The 17,688-nt window shown below is 43.7% G+C and overlaps 1 protein-coding gene across 11 annotated transcripts in view; it reads left to right on the top strand.

The window, feature by feature from the left end:
- Nucleotides 1–5,526: 5,526 nt before the first annotated feature.
- The window catches only part of UBE2D4 (ubiquitin conjugating enzyme E2 D4 (putative)), a 48,849-nt gene continuing 36,687 nt past the window's right edge, over nucleotides 5,527–17,688 (top strand). For 9 of the 11 annotated variants that reach the window (XR_008383590.1, XR_008383588.1, XR_008383589.1 and 6 more), the window contains exons 1-2: nucleotides 5,527–5,741; nucleotides 15,169–15,232. Coding sequence is in view for 7 of the 11 variants with exons in the window: in XM_053608434.1 (XP_053464409.1) it covers nucleotides 5,718–5,741; nucleotides 15,169–15,232 (88 nt within the window). In the remaining 4 variants the exon portion in view is untranslated. The remainder of the gene's footprint in view (nucleotides 5,742–15,168; nucleotides 15,233–17,688) is intronic. The other 2 variants (XM_053608436.1, XM_053608435.1) reach the window with 2 other exon arrangements.

Here is a 17,688-nt window from a genome sequence, read left to right as displayed (position 1 = left end):
AGAAGATGCTAACATTAGGGGAAGCTGAGTGAAGGGTATATAAGAACTCTGGATATTATTACTATTATTAAAAACAGTTTTAGAGACATATAATTTGCCCATCAGCAATCATCCCCCATTCTTTCTATCCCTCAACCCGAGGTAACCATTAATCTACCTCCTATTTCTATAGTTTCTTATTTGGACAGTTCATAAACATGGCATCATATATTTGGCCTTTGGCAACTGGTTTCTTTCACTTAGTGTGATATAAGAAATACATATTTGGTCTTTGTCCCTGGCCCCTCAGATTTAAGATGCTTGGAATTTCCTGAATGGCAGACTTGATAGGAAGTGTCTTGATAATCATAACAAACCCCTTTTAACCATACTTCAGGTATGCTAATGGGTAACTCTTGGTAGGCTACTAGATGGAGACTGAGTTCAGTAACCAATGGCCAATGATTTAACCAATCATGTTAATGGGGTTCAGAAAACTGGGTTGGTGAACATATCCACCCACCAGGAGGGTGGTCTATCACAACTGTAAGAGACAGAAGTTCTCACTCAGGGTCCTTTCTGAACATAGCCCTGTGTACCACTTCCTTTGGCTGTTCATTTGTATCCTTTATAATAAAGGTTGGACAATTAAGGTCATGAAATTCATCCTGGAAAAACTGCTACATACTTCATTGCTAAGTATCACTATGGTCACCTTCAAAGTAATTTTGGAACTCTTTTTCTGGAATGGCCAGCAAAGCTGTCATAGTATTACATTTAATGTCCTGAATGTCATCAAAATGTCTTTCTTTCAGTATTTCCTTTATCTTAGGGTAAAGAAAAAAATCACTGGGGGCCAGATCAGGTTACTAGGGAGGGTGTTCCAATACAGTTATTTGATTACTGGCTAAAAACTCCCTCGCAGACAGTGCCATGTGAGCTGGTGCAGTGTCATGGTGCAAGAGCTATGAGTTGCTGGCCAAGATTTTCAGTTAATATTTTTCTGTTTCTCTATTGATGTTTACTTGATCTGCTATGCTTCTCACAGTCAGCCAATGATTCTTATGCACAATTTGACGAATTTTTGCAATGTTTTCTTCAGTTCTGCTCATTACTGGCCACCCTGACCTCTCAATCAATGATGCTTTCTCTTTCCTCAGAAAAACACACAATCCATTTGTATACTGCTGTTTTCTTCATGGCATTATCCCCATACACTTTGATTAAGGTGTGCCTGATTTCACTTCCACTCTTGCCAAGTTTAACAAGAAATTTATAAATATTTGTTCCTTGCTGTAATTCAAACTCCAACATTCTACCAATGGCACACAAAAACATGTAGTAATAATAATTAATGCCACTCAGCAAGACACCACCATGAACACAACTATGAGACACTGATATACCAAGAGGTTTTTTTTGTTTATCAGGTCCAGGCAAGGTTCGAACCCATCACCCCTGTGTGTACCCAGCACTCTAACCACTGAGCTGTGGGCGCCCAGCCTGATATACCAAGGTTATGAATCCTTACTGTCTGTACAGTGTTACTAACATAAGCACATGGTAACAAGTTCATAAACTTAATTGTCAGACCTCGTGTAATAGTGAAGTGTTTTTCCCAAGATTTTTAAGGGGTTCTAGCAAATTACTCAACACGAGGAGGGGGTTGTAAAAACTCTCAATTTATAGCCAGTTGGCAACCTGAAGCTTATGACTAGCAGTCTTCTGAAACTGAGTATTTAACCTGTGGGGTCTGCCTGCCCTAACTCCTTGTTACAGTCAGAATTAAATGAATTGTAAGATAGCAGTTGGTATGTGAAGAGTTAAAGAATTGATTGGTACCAGGGAGAAAACCTCCACATACTTGGTGTCAAAAACAAGACTTAGAATAAAGTTTTCCAGGTTTATCCATTCTTATGTGCTGAATTGCGTCCCCCCAAAATATGTTTAAGTACTAGCCTCCAGTAGCTATGAATGTGACTTCGTTTGGAAAGATGATCTAGTTAATTTGAGGTCATTAGTATGGGCCCTAATTCAATGATTGTGTCCTTATAAAAAGGGGAAATTTGGCCTGTAATTCCAGCACTTTGGAAAGCCAAGAAGGCTACTTGAGGCCAGGAGTTTAACACCAGTCCAGCGACACAGCAAAACCCCTTCTTTACAAAATATTTTAAAAACTAGCCAGATATGGTAGCACATGCCTGTAGTCTCAGCTACTTGGGAAACTGAGGTGGAAGGATTGTCTGAACCCAGACATTCAAAGTTGCGGTGAACTATGACAGCACTACTGCACTGTAGCCTGGGCAACAAAGCAAAATCCTGTCTCTTAAAAAAAAAAATAGTGTGTGTGGAGGGATTTGGACACAAAGACACAAATGCATACAAGGAAGACAATGTGAAGACACATCGAGACCACCTACTAATCAAAGAATCCCTGAGGCTACAAGGAGCTAGGAAAGAGGCACAGAAAACATCATGTCATAGCCATCAGAAGGAGCCAACACTGCCAATATATTGATTTCAGATTTTTAGCCTCCAAACCAATGAAGAACGGTGACAATACATTTCTATTGTTATCAATACTTCATTCCAAAAAGTATCCATTGAATGTGTGGGTTGTTTTGACCTTTGGCTAGTATGAACAATGCAATAAACACTTATGTCCATGTTTCTGTGCAGGCATTTCTTTTTTTTTGTTTGGAGACAGAATCTTTGTCATCCTTAGTAGAATGCAACGGTGTCACAGCTCACAGCAACCTCAAACTCTTGAGCTCAAGCAATTCTCTCACCTCAGCCTCCCAAGTAGCTGGGACGACAGGTGCCTGCCACAACGCCAACTATTTTTAGAGACAGGGCCTTGCTCTCACTTAGACTGGTTTCAAACTCTTGAGCTCAGGCAATCCACCTGCCTCAGCCTTCCAGCAAATATAAGGTATAAGCCACAGCTCTCAACCTTTATTTTAATTTCTCTTGGGTACACATCTAAGAATGCAATTACTACCTTGTTTTCCAGAAAATAAGACCTACTTACAGGAAAGATAAGACGTCCCCTGAAAATAAGACCTAGCGCATCTTTGGGAGCACACCTTAAAATAAGACACTGTCTTATTTTCGGGAAAACAGGGTAGGTCATATGGCAACTCCAATTTGACTTTCTGAGGAAAAACTGTTTTCCAAAAATGACTGCACCATTTTACATTTGCACCAGTGTGAGGGTTCCAACTTCACATGCTGGTCAGCACTTTCTGTCCTATTGATTACAGACATCCTAGGGAGTGTGAAGTGGTATTTCACTGTGGCTTTCATTTGTATTTCCCTAATGATTAATAATGTTTTTTTATAATGTGTTTATTACCTTGTATATCTTCTCTAAAGAAATGTCTGTTCAAATCTTTTGTCCATCTTTGAATAGGCAAGTTGTCTTTTTACTGAGTTCTTCATATATTTTTGGATCTTAGATCCATTTTTTTTGGGGGGGGGACAGAGTCTCTCCTGGGCTCAAGAGATCCTCCTGCCTCAGTCTCCTGAGTAGCTGGGACTACAGGCATCTGCTATGATGCCTGGCTAGTTTTTCTATTTTTAGTAGAGACAGGGGTCTCACTCTTGCTCAGGCTAATCTCAAACTCCTGAGCTCAAGCAGTCCACCTGCCTCAGCCTCCCAAAGTGCTGGAATTATAGGCATGAGCAACCATGCCCAAAGTTTTAAATTTTTATGAAGTAGAATTTATCAATTTTTAAACATCTTGTGTATTAGTTTCATAACATTTCTGTATACCTAAAATTATTTCAAAGTTAAAAAGTTAAACAGTACATATAAACATAGTAAAAAGCTTAGAAAACTGCACAAACTACCAAAAGGAATAAAAATCGATTTTTTCTTTTTTCTTTCTTTTTTGAGACAGTCTCATTATGTCACCCCCCTCAGTAGAGTGCCGTCGCATCACAGCTCACAGCAACTTCAAAACTCTTAGGCTTAAATGATTCTCGTGCCTCAGTGTCCCAAGTAGCTGGGAATACAGGCACCCGCCACAATGCCCGGCTATTTTTTTGTTGTTGTTGTTGTCACTGTTGTTTGGCAGGCCCAGGCTGGGTTCGAACCTGCCGGCTCTGGTGTATGTGGCTGGTGCCCTAGCTGCTGAGTTATAAGAACCGAGCCTGATTTTTTCTATCCTATAATTCCATTTTTTCCTAAATTACACAAATGATGGAAATTTTCTGCAGAAATTTTATAAATTAATATGATCAGTAAAACCTACCACCCAAAGATAACCATCATTATCACTGGGGTTTATATTCTTACACAAACATATAAACATTTACAAAAATCTAGGATCACCTTATGGGAAGGGATGGCCATATAAACAATGTGGGGAGATGGACTAACAGGAATTTGTGTTATAAAGATATGAAACCAAGGGATGGTGCCTGATTTGGGCTGTTTATGGAGTGATGCTTTAGCTGGCTTGGTATGTAACTGGATGCTCTGCTTTGGGTTGGAGTGGGGGATGCAGAGGGGAACTTTCCAATTGAAGGCAGCCAAGAGTAAAGGAATATAGATACATTGATGGAAACCCTGGATACTCAGCTGGGCTGGAGGTTAGGGAAAAAGAGGTAAGGATGGAGGATACTGGATTTTTAAAGGCCTTCCATGACACTGAACATAACCCTGTAGGCCACAGGCTTCCTTGAAGAGTTCTGAGCAAAGACCCCAACACAGCAAGATTTACATTTCAGAGAGTTCCCAAAGTTGTGTGGAGAACAGATTGGGGGAATGGGAGAATGGAAGCCAGGGACATGGCTGGAAAATCATCACACCCTCTGTAGTACATTTTATATCATGCCTGAATACACACATAGAGGTGACCTGGTGTCCTGGATGGCCAGAGACAATCTCAGATTAAATCTCTGGTCCCAGAGCAATATCAGCACCACCTTTCACGTGCGGAGAATAAATACCATCTACAAACACCAACAAAGCTTTTGCAATTCTTACCTATGTAAAATGACTGATTTTTTTTCTATTCTATTTCATTTTTTTTATGTTGGTTGCAACCCATTACACTAATTTCATGACGCACAAATTTGTTCATAACCCATTTTGAAAAACTGACCTAGACACCGACCAGATCGGGAGAGGAGACAGAATTAAGTCTGGGATACGTACAGTTTAAGGCCGTGGTTCTTAACCTTGGAAAGACGTCGAAATCACAGGAATTACTACTAAACATGCAGATCTCCACAATATCACTGGTTGTGTGTGTGTACATACATCTAAGTGGAAACAGCTGTAACACGTCCGACCATAACGCATAAAAGGATGTATACTTACAGAATTGAAAAACCACTACTCTCATAAGTTATGTGACAGCCTGGGAAGGTGCCCAGGAAGTGGGGACAGGGAGTATTGCGTGTGGCACCCTGCAGGTGCTCAGCGCGTCACTGTGAAACCAACCAGCCCTCCCTCTCCGGGGGCCTCTCGAGGCCCTAGTCAACAACAGGGCAAAGCCACAGAACCAGGTGCCGGCGGCCAGCGTAACTGACCCAAAGCAGGACAGCCGGAGGACCTTCTCGGTCGCTTCGTGACGCTATGCACGCGAAGACAACGGCCCCACAGTCCCCCGCGGCGCGCACGCGCAGGCGACGGTTCCCGGCGTGCAGCGCGGCGGCAGCGGACCGGGCACTGGGCCGCCTCAGGCAGCCCTGGCCGGGCTGTCCCGGGCCCCGGCAGCGGGGGTTGGATGGCGCTGAAGCGGATCCAGAAGGTAGGCACTCTCCCACCCTCCAATGCTTTGGAAGTTCGAAGTATCGAGGCGCGGGCGGCAGACATGAACGGTGGCTACAGCGCCACGGATACACCTGTTTGTAAGACAGGCGGAAGCGCCGCCGGCACAGCCTGAGGAGGAAACCGCGCGAGCGCTGGGCGGAGCCTAGGTCACGAGGGGCGCGTCACGCGGGCGGGGCCACGTTGGGCCACCTGCTGGCTTCTAGGTAGCGAGCAGGTTTTGCTGCGTTCTTGGAGGAAGCCTGGTCTGTTCTTGGCGGGGATGGAGCCGAGTCTTAAGGGATGAACAGAAATTCGGAGATGGAGAAAAGGGAAAAGGATTTGCCCGACAACGAGGAGACCGCGAGGCTCGGGTTGGTGGGCACTGGGCCGGGGTGTGGGGTGCGATACGCGGTACCGCTATGGCCCTTAGGGACAATTGGTCTTCATCTTCCGGGTAACAGGGAGTCTACGGAGGCTTAATGTATAACTAGAATTTGGAAAATGCGAAACAGCAGGAGAAAGAAAAAGTATTTTTAATTCTCACCTCATTGTTTGTTAACATTTAGGCATACCTACTACCAGTCTTTTTCCCATACTTAAAAAAAATTATACCGTGTATTATATCCTACATTTTCACATAGCCTTGAACGTATGCATTTTCTATGTTGCGAGTAGTATTTATAACTAACATTCCACAAGTACACGATTGATAACTTATTTAGTCATTATATTTCATGGGTAAAAGCATGGATTTGGTGTCAGAACTAGACTAGTCTAGAATGCGAGGGTGCTTACAGTGGCACTTCAGGCTGGCCACTCAATCATTCCTAGCCTCCCTGTCCTGTTTACAGAGCTGTTTGAAAATTAAATGAAGGGACTGCAAACTAATACAGCCTATTTGGAAAGAAGTATGGAAAATCCTCAAAGAACTCAAATTAGACCTCGCATTTGAACCTCCAATTCCATTACTAGGTAATCTACCCAGAAGAGAAAAATCATTTTATCATAAGGAAATTTGCTCTAGGTTGTTTATCACAGCTTAATTTACAGCTGCCAAGATGTGGAAACAACCTAAATGCCCATCAACTCAGGGATGGATTAACAAACTGTGGTATGTATATATCATGGAATACTATTCAGCCATTAAAAAGATGGAGACTTTACATCTTTTGTATTAACCTGGATGGAGTTGAAACACATTCTTCTTCTTCTTGGAAAAGCAAATATCCAATGTACTCAATGCTAATGGGAAATCAGAGGATGATCTACTACACACCCAAGTGAGAAAAACTCATTTCAAGTCAAAGTGGAGAAGGGGGAAAAGGGAGGGGGGAGAGGAGGCAGGCAAGGGGGATGGGTGTCCTGTCACTTAATGGGCATAATGAAAGGGTATATGGCACACCTCTTGTTACAGGACACAATTGAAAGAGGGACTTCTTAATAAATGTAAACATTGTAACCTAGTTGTTTGTACTCTCACATTAACCTGAAATTTAAAAAAAGAAAATTAAGTGAGGTGATACTGTTTACCACATGCCTGGCATATACCAAGCAGTGGATTTGAGTTAACTGCCATTATTATTGCAAATTCTTCATTAAGTATTTACTGTGATGAACATTATTGTGTGATGAGCCATTTTCCTTAATGCAGGTTATTAGTTTTGATTGCCAGAGGTGGAATTATAGTATCTCTCTTAGTATTACTCATTTTTTATAAGTAAGCATCCAAAAGAGGTAATTTTGAGAAATTATTCTCTAACCAGGGTAATCTCTTATCCTAGGACTTTGAAGCAGGTGAATTACATTCTGACATTTGTGTTATAAAAAGATCCTTCTGACCAGAGTGGGGAAGAGTGAGAGTAAAGGTATTGTGAAAGTCCAGCAAAGGCTTTGCCCAAGTTAATGACCATGAAATGGATGCTGGGCCAGAGCAGTGCTTGGGCCACATGGCAGAGGTGGAGTTGACAGGACTTAAGGAGAGGATGTGGTGAAAATTAGACAAGGAGGTTCACAAGATGGATCGCTGGGTAGGAGCAGAGTAGGGAAATAAGGGGTGTAGGTTTGAAGTGACGTGTGCAGGCTGATATAATTTATAAAAGGGAGGACTTGGAGAAACAAGTTTGGACCTTGAGGATGAAGTGGTACCTAGAAATCCAAGGTAATTGAAGTCATAAGGTCAGGAAGAACTTTCCTTGATAGAAATCAAGGACAGAAAGACCAGGGCTGGGCTTATGGGTGTGTCACATTCACTGTCATAGGGCCCCATGCTTAGAAGAGCCACACCCTTGGTTTTATGCTGACAGCATCATGAAATTCTTAATAATTCTTGAACTAGAGGCTCTGCGTTTTCATTTTTGCACAGTGCCCTGCATATTATGTACCTGAACACGAGTTTTTCGAACAGGAGGAAGTGGGATGGGTACTGAGTAGGTAGGCAGCAGTATGCAGTTTGAGCCAGGTGTGTGGCATCCGCTAGCCACCCCTTAGTTTCCAACCTACAGTCCTTGCCAGCCAACTTTATCTATTTTCTTAAAATTTTTTCAAAGGAATTGAATGATTTTATTTATTCATTTACTTATTTATTTATTTTTTTTGTAGAGACAGAGTCTCACTGTACCGCCCTCGGTAGAGTGCCGTGGCGTCACACGGCTCACAGCAACCTCTAACTCTTGGGCTTACGTGATTCTCTTGCCTCAGCCTCCGGAGCAGCTGGAACTACAGGCGCCCGCCACAACGCCCGGCTATTTTTCTGTTGCAGTTTGGCCGGGGCTGGGTCCGAACCTGCCACGCTCAGCATATGGGGCCGGCGCCCTACTCACTGAGCCACAGGCGCCGCCCTATTCATTTACTTATTTTTAAGACAGAATCTCACTTTGTCACCTTCAGTAGAGTGCTGTAATGTCATAGCTCACAGAAACCTCAAACTCTTGTGCACAGGCAATCCTCTTGCCTCAGCCTCCTCAGTAGCTGGGACTAGGGGCACCCTCCACAATGCCTTGCTATTTTTAGAGATGGTGTCTTGCTTTAACTCAGGCTAGTCTGGAACTCCGGAGCTCAAGCAATCCGTCCACCTTGGCCTCCCAGAGTGCTAGGATTACAGTCATGAGCCACCTCGCCCTGCAGAATTGAATGGTTTTATATGAACTTTTCACTTTGTTGATAAAATACTTCCTCAGTAAAGCTAGAATACATATTTTAAAAATCTAAACATGTATTAATGGAACATTTCTAAGTGTGATTAATACAGACGGTTTTATGTGGCAGCATTTCACTCGTTTTTATATTTGTTTTATTATTTGCTATTTAATACATACACACATGTCATAGCAGATTGGGAACATAGCAAAAAGGGCAGTTTTTTAAAAAGTCATTTATAGCCCTGTCATGTAATTGTGACATTCCACTTAGTGAGATTCCATTTCTAAAACAAATTAGCTGGGTATGGTGGCATGGGCCAGTTCTTGCAATTCAGAAGACTGAGATGGGAGGATCCCTTGAGCCCAGGAGTTTTTGGCTGCCAGGAGCTATTATCAGGCTACTATACTCCAGCGTGGACAACAGAGCACAACCCATCTCTTAATAAAATCTTCAAGACTGGGTGCAGTGGTACATGCCTGTAATTCTAGCACTCTGGGAGACCGAGGACAGAGAATGACTTGAGCTTAGGAGTGTGAGACCACCCTGAGCAAGAGCAAGACCCTGTCTCTACTTAAAATAGGGTGTTATGGCAGGTGCCTGTAGTCTTAGCTACTTGGGAGACTGAGGCAAGAGGATCACTTGAATGCAGGAGTTTGGGGTTGCTATGAACTAGGCTGATGCCATGGCACTCTAGCCTAGCAACAGAGTGAGACTCTGTCTCCAAAAAAAACATTAAAAAGATTCTGTGAGGGTGGTGCCTGTGGCTCAGTGAGTAAGGCGCCAGCCCCATATACCGAGGGTGGCGGGTTCCAACCCAGCCCCGGCTGAACTGCAACCAAAAAATAGCCGGGCGTTGTGGCGGGCGCCTGTAATCCCAGCTGCTTGGGAGGCTGAGGCAGGAGAATCGCGGAAGCCCAAGAGCTAGAGGTTGCTGTGAGTCCTGTGTACATCATGGCACTCTACTGAAGGCGGTAAGGTGAGACTCTGTCTCTACAAAAAAAAAAAAAAAAAAAAGATTCTGTGAGGGCAGCACCTGTGGCTCAAAGGAGTAGGGCGCTGGCCTCACATGCCGGAGGTGGCAGGTTCAAACCTAACCCCAAAACTGCAAAAAAAAAAAAAAAAGATTTTGTGATCCAGCACTGAAAAGAAAAGCTTTTGCGAACACATAGAAACGAAACAATAGGCTCGGCGCCTGTGGCTCAAGTGGCTAAGGTGCCAGCCACATACACCTGAACTGGCAGGTTCGAATCCAGCCCGGGTCCGCCAAACAACAATGATGGCTGCAACCAAAAAATAGCCGGGCGTTGTGGCGGGCGCCTGTAGTCCCAGCTACTTGGGAGGCTGAGACAGGTGACTAGTTTGAGCCCAGGAGTTTGAGGTTGCTGTGAGCTATGATGTCATGGCACTCTAACCAGGGCGACAGCTTGAGGCTCTGTCTCAAAAAAAAAAAAAAAAGAAACAGAACAATAGGGAGTAAATTTCATATTAGTGGAGCAAATACTTGTTTGTTGGAGGAAGGACTATAATTTCCCATTCCATGTCAAACAACCAAATGCTTCATAGACTTGAAAAAGGAAGGTACTACCTACCCTCAAGTTGGTGAGGCTAGGTCACTTTTTCTTGATGGATACGTGCAAAGAGATTATAACCAAGGCTTTGTAGAATGAGTATCATTGGCTTGGAAGAAAACTCCAGAAACAGTAGTGGAGGACTCTAAGAATTGCTTCATCACACTGCTTTGGAAGGCACAGATGATGCAGACATCAATGACTCAGTGTTGGACTCTGAATACCAAGTTTTAGGAATTCCTGAACAAATAAATTTATTTATTTCACTTGTTTTTCCTTTTTTTTTTTTTCTGTATGCATGAGTAATACTTGATTTAAAAAAATAAACCCACAGGGCTCAGCGCCTGTGGCTCAAGCGGCTAAGGCGCCAGCCACATACACCTAAGCTGATGGGTTCGAATCCAGCCCGGGCCCGCCAAACAACAATGATGGCTGCAGCCCAAAAAAGTAGCTAGGCATTGTAGTGGGTGCCTGTAGTCCCAGATACTTGGGAGGCGGAGGCATGAGAATCGCTTGAGCCCAGACGTTGGAGGTTGCTGTGAGCTGTGATGCCATGGCACTCTACCCAGGGTGACAGCTTGAGGCTCTGTCTCAAAAAAAATAAAATAAAAATAAACCCATAGACCAGGCAAGGTGGCTCATGCCTATAAATCCTAGCTCTCTGGGAGGCCAAGGCAGGTGGATCACTGGAGCTCAGGAATTTGAGACTGGCCTGAGCAAGAGTGAGACCCCGTCCTATTAAAAATAGAGAAATTAGCTGGGTGCAGACCTGTAGTCCCGGCTACTCAGGAGATTTACTTGAGGCTAGGAGTTCCAGCCTGGGTGACAGAGCAAGACCCTGTCTATTAAAAAAAAAAAAAATGGTTGGAGGCTGAGCAAGGTGGCTCAAACCTGGACTCCTAGCACTTTGGGAGGCTGAGGCAGGTGGAGTGCCTGAGCTTAGGAGTTCGAGACCAGCCTGAGTTAAGACCCTGTCTCTAAAAATAGTCAAATGTTGTGGCAGGCGCCTGTAGTCCCAGCTACTTTGGAGGTTGAGGCAAGAGAATTGCTTGAACCCAAGAGTTTGAGGTTGCTGTGAGCTTTGATTCCATAGCACTCTACGGAGGGTGACAAAGTGAAACTATTTCAAATAAATAAATAAACCCCCCTCCCCAAAAACCTATGTTTAAGTAAGCCCAAAAGAATTCTTTCAATAAGAATATTTAAATAAAATTAACGGTTAGATGTAAAGAAAGCATTTCGTGACTGGGTGCAGTGGCTAACGCCTGTAATCCTAGCACTCTGGGAAGCCAAGGCAGGAAGAAAACTTGAGTTCAATAGTTTGAGAACAGTCTGAGTAAGAGCAAGACCCTGTCTCTACTAGAAATAGAAAAATTAACTGGGCATTGTGGCACCAGCTACCCGGGAGGATGAGGCAGTAGGAGGATCACTCGAACTAAGGAGTTTGAGGTTGCTGTGAGCTGGGCTGATGCCATGGCACTCTAGCCTGGACAACTGAGAGGTTAAGGACCAAAAATAAGAGGTTATTCCAAGACATGAATGAAAGGAAGCAGAGTCCAGGTTCTGTGGGCACCATGGCAAAATGCACTCTGGTGCGGGCTGAGTTGGAAAAAGAAGTCAGCACATGGGTTAAGATGGGGTGGGAATGTAAGTATTGGGAGGGTGGGGATTGGTACGCTCATTTCTTCCTGGGCTGGATGGTTCTATTTGGGCAGGTCCCTACATTTGGCCCTATCAACAACAAAGTGAGACTGTCTCAAAAACTACAACAACAACAAAGGATAGTATCTTGGATTTAAGACACAATAAAAGAACTGATAGGTTTGCTTAACTCCTTTTTTCTATTAATACTTGAAACTTGAACCCCCTTTCCCTTTTTCAGGACTCTACCTATCATTGTTATTTGTAACAATAATTATTATACAACTTTAACCTGCATAGTCCTTTATAATTATAAAATATTTATGTATTTATTGATTAGGTAATAAATGTCCATGATTCAAAAAAAAATTTTTTTGAGACAGTCTCACTTTGTCACCCTCAGTAGAGTGCAGTGGCATCATAGCTTACAGCAAACTCAAACTCTTGGGCTCAAGCGATTCTCTTGCCTCAGCTTCCCAAGTAGCTGGGACTACAGGTGTCCACCACAGTGACCGGCTATATTTAGAAACGAGGTCGCGCACTGGCTCAGACTGGTCTCAAACCTGTGAACTCAGGCAGTCCACCCACCTTGGCCTCACAGAGTGCTAGGATTACAGGCATGAGCCACTGTGCCCGGCCATGGTTCAAAATTTAAAACATTCAAAGAATATACAGGAAAAAGTCTCCCACCCCAAAAGTCTCTCACCTGTCCCCAGCCCCATCTGATTCCCTTCCTTGGGACTAACCAGTGTTATTAGTTTCTTAAGTATTCCTCTAGAAATACCCACATTCATGCTACCCATCTCTCCTCCCCCTTTCAGTAATACTAATGGTAGCATCCTGTATATACTGTTGTCCTTGATATTTACTGGGTGCTCTTGCATACATTATGTACACTTAAAAAGTTTATATTAAAAAATTATGAAAAAAATCTATGGTGGGGTACAGTGGCTCACATCTATAATCCTAGCATTCTGAGAGGCTGAACTGGGAGGATCCCTTGAGCTCAGGAGTTTAAGACCAGCCCAAGCAAGAGCAAAACTCTATTTCTACTAGAAATAGAAAAATTAGCTAGGTGTTGTGGTGAGTGCCTGTAGTTCCAGCTACCAGGAGGTGGAGGTAGGAGGATCACTTGAATGCAGGAATGTGAGATTACTGTGAGCTAGGTTGAGGCCACAGCACTCTAGCCCAGGCAACAGAATGAGACTCTGTTTTGAAACAAACAAACAAAAAGAAGCAGAAGAAAAGAAAGAAAATGGCTACATGCTGGCAAGTTAGCAGGCAAGTGTAATTTTTAATTACAACTTAACCCGTAATTATAATGAGCTCCAAAGAGGTAAAAGTGATTTTCCTGTGATGGAGTTGGAGCTCAGAACTGAGTCTTCTAGTCCTATTAGGTGGGCACAGGAGTGCAGTGTTTGAGTGCTAATTTCTTTGAAATGTCAGCTAGCATTTCAGATTCCTGGGCTCTGGTTGGTGTCTATCAAGAAGGACACACTTGTGGCCATTTAGAAATCGTTAAGTCTTTTAAGGGATGTGTTCATCACATCCCTTAAGAGACATGAATTCTAGGTTCTGGTGACAGCTAGTGCAAAAGCATGGAGGTGTTGGAAAACCTTGCGAACTGGAGGGGAATTGGCCTCTACCGCCAGGTTTAGTACCATTTAAAGAACTCAATTCATTCATGCAGTATCACAGTGGAAATAAACAGTTACCCTGCAGAATGATAGTGGTATTGAGGGCCACAGAGTAAGCAAGAAGAAGCTATTCTTTAGAGGTTTCTGTAGCTCTGTTACGTTTCTGAGTATGTCCTCTGGCCCCCTTACACAACCTCAGTTGTTCCCCAACTCCACTTCTACTGTGACTATTTGTGATGCTGCTTACTGAGTGCTTACTACATATAATCCATTTTACTTGAGAGGAAACAAGTTCAAATATACTAGATGCTAATTGAGAACTGGCCTGTGGTATCCTAGTGGATATTTAAAAACAACTCTCAGGGAGAAAACATGCCCCTGATTTGTAGCATTTGCTGGCTTCTATGGTGTTTATACTCCATCATGGCTGATTAAATTTGGGATGAAGTGTGATAAGTACAGGATGGCCAGGAATGATCAGCATACCCTGAGACAGATGGTGAGATTAGGAGGACCCATGGATGGGACAGTAACAGGCTTAGTTTGGATGAAGAGGAATGCCATAAGCCAGGTGTGAACTTTGTACATATACACATGTGCAAATTGGTTTGCCATCTTCTGAAGAGTTTCCCTGCTACATGATGTACCAGGAATGTGAGGTTACTGTGAACTAGGCTGAGAGCACGGCACTCTAGCCTGGGGTCTCCTTCCTTCCTGTTAGAACCTCTGTGGAAACCCCAAATGCTTACTAAGACCTGGAACCTTGGGAGGAGAGGAAATACTGTATAGGAAACATTCTCACATATGCAAACTAAAGTCTTGAGAGTCACTGCTCAAAATCTTGGGTCTTGAGGCTTATGCTGGACTTGGATCACTTTTGAAGAATGTGGCTAGAGTTGGTGTCCCTTAAAGGGCATAATTCCTGCAGTGTTAGACTTCGCCTTGTGTGCCCTTAGTCTTCATGTACAGAGCCCTAGGACTTGCCATACACACCCAGTGGTGGGTAGTGGGATTGGGACGTGGGTAGAGGTGGTAGAGTAGAAATATTGAAATACCAGAGTTGTTTCCTTAATTGAGCATTTAATTGTGCTAATTGCTTCTATCCAGTAATTCATTAGCCCAGAGCTAAAACCTGGTGCTTGCCTTTTTCCCAGAACACTCTCTTGAAGCTCTTTTTCTCCCATATCCTGAGTACCTGGGAAGGAATGTCCTTCACCTGAGCAGGTGGAGGATGGGCTTCAGGGTAGAGCAGATCTACATGGCTCCAACTTGCTCCTGAGGCATATGAGTCCCCTCCCATCAGGATAATCCATCAGGCTGTCAGAGTGAGTGTGTAGAGGCAGCATCCCAGTTGTACACCAAGTCTAACCCCCCGTCTTATGTTCTAGGAATTAACGGCATCCCAGTTGTACACCAAGTCTAACCCCGTCTTATGTTCTAGGAATTAACGGACTTGCAAAGGGATCCTCCTGCCCAGTGTTCTGCGGGACCTGTGGGTAATGATTGTAAGTATTTGGGGGGGGGTCTTCAGATGTGCAGGAGTGTTGCAGTTAAGACCCCCAAATTTATCGGCCAAGCAGTATTTAAGAAAACCAGTTGTTGGTTGGGCTCAGTGGCTCATGCCTGTAATCCTAGCACTCTGGGAGGCTGAGGTGGGTGGATTGCTTGAGTTCAGGAGTTTGAGACCAGCCTAAGCAAAAGCAAAATCCTGTCTCTAAAAAATAGCTCGGCATTGTGGCGGGCACCTGTAGTCCTAACTACTTGGGAAGCTGAGGCAGGGTCACGTGAACTCAGGAGTTTGAGGTTGCTGCGAGCTAGGCCAATGCCATAGCACTCTAGCTGGAGCAACAAAGTGAGACTCTGTAAAAAAAAAAAAAAAAAAAGCCAGCTCAGCCTAGGGAGTCATATTATTAACTTCTGGAAAGTGCTTCTGACCACATTAAGATCAGGTGCTGGTGTGATGCAGAGCTAGGAGCAGAGTAGGAAGGCTGATGAGGGTCTGCCAAGAGGAGAGGCAGCATCTCTGCTCTTCCTTGGGGGAGACTGAAGATACAGCTCTGGTAGCTGCTCAGGAGAGGGAGGAGAAACACTGGTGCCAGCCCTCTGCCACCCTCACAGTCATTGGCCAGAGGCTGATCTGGCCAGCATGAGGGTTTCCACATCTGTACTCTGGACTTCTTAGGCTCTTGAAACAGGGGAGATACCATGTATTAAAAGAGGTGATGTTATAGGTATATAAACCAAGAAAACAGGATCTCAGAATGTGTTCACAGCACCATTATTCACAACTGTCAGAAGGTGGTAACAATCCAAGTGTCAAATAGATGGGTGGTGGATAAACAAAATGTGGTTCTGACACACACTACAACATGGATGGACCTCAAAAACATGCCAAGTGGTGGCGTCCGTAGCTTGGTGGGTAGGGCACCAGCCACATACACTGAGGCTGGCAGGTTCGAACCCAGCCTGATCTAGCTAAAACAATAATGACAACTTCAACAACAACAACAAAATAGCCAGGCATTGTGGTAGCTGCCTGAAGTCCCAGCTAGTTGGGAGGCTAAGGCAAGAGAATCACTTCAGCCCAAGAGTTTGAGGTTACTGTAAATTGTGACACCAAGGCACTCTACTGAGGGCAACAAAGTGAGACTCTGGGTCTCAAAAAAAAAAAAAAATGCTAAGTAAAATAAGTCAGCAAGAAAAGGACAATTATTATATGATTCCACTTACATGAAATATCTAGATGAGGCAAATTCATACAGACAGAAAGTAGAGGAGAGGTTACCAGAGGTCGAGGAGAGAGAGGGAGAAATAGTATTTCATAGGTGCAGAATTACATTTGGGAGGTGATGAAAGAGTTTTATTTTTTAGCTTTTTCCGCCATCTTTCCGTGCCGCCATAATGGTGCGCATGAACGTCCTGGCTGATGCTCTTAAGAGCATCAACAATGCCGAAAAGAGAGGCAAACGCCAGGTTCTTATAAGGCCGTGCTCCAAAGTCATCGTCCGGTTTCTAACTGTGATGATGAAGCATGGTTACATTGGCGAATTTGAAATCATCGATCACAGAGCTGGGAAAATTGTTGTGAATCTCACAGGCAGGTTAAACAAGTGTGGAGTGATCAGCCCAAGGTTTGATGTGCAACTCAAAGATCTAGAAAAATGGCAGAATAATCTGCTCCCATCACGCCAGTTTGGTTTCATTGTACTGACAACTTCAGCTGGCATCATGGACCATGAAGAAGCAAGAAGAAAACACACAGGAGGGAAAATCCTGGGATTCTTTTTCTAGGGATGTAATACATACTGAAAAATAAAATGCTTCAATGGACAAAAAAAAAAAAAAAGTTTTATTTTTTAATTTTTTTATTTTTTGATGAGTTTGAGAAATGGTTAGTGGTGATGGTTACACAAAGTTGTAGATTTAACACCACTGAATTATACACTTTAAAGTAGTTTAAACTGTACATTTTATGTGTATTTTTTTCTACAATTAAAGAAATTTCACAAAGCTGGAGAACAAGGGGATGGTGTCACATGTGTGCCTTCATGACCTGGGAGGGTCTGGGGTGCAGAGGAGCCAAGGTAGGCAAATAGAGCCCCTGGATGGAGGGCTTTGTAAGTTTCTGTGGGAGTTTAACTCTGGGCTGCAGAGCAGAGTAGAGTTCAGCTGCTTCTGGGGAGTGTAATGAACAAGTGCCACTGGGCTCCCTTGTTCCCCAGCACCTGGACCTTTTCCCCATTAATCACTGTTTTGCCTGTGTTGTCTTCACAAGCACCCCAGGTCTCTCTAGCATATTTCCCCTCTCATCTGTCACTAAGATGATACCAAGTTAAATGAGGGTCAGTGTTGGATTGAACTGCTGTAGTTCAGCCTTTGCCATTTAGAGGCACGTCTTCAGTGTGTGGCTCAGCTCACACCCACTCTTGCTTACCCATGTCACAGCCCTGCACTGGAGACA

The sequence above is a fragment of the Nycticebus coucang genome, chromosome 11, assembly GCF_027406575.1.
Source record: "Nycticebus coucang isolate mNycCou1 chromosome 11, mNycCou1.pri, whole genome shotgun sequence".
Classification (NCBI taxonomy): Eukaryota; Metazoa; Chordata; class Mammalia; order Primates; family Lorisidae; genus Nycticebus; species Nycticebus coucang.
This window is presented reverse-complemented; position numbering and strand designations above follow the sequence as displayed.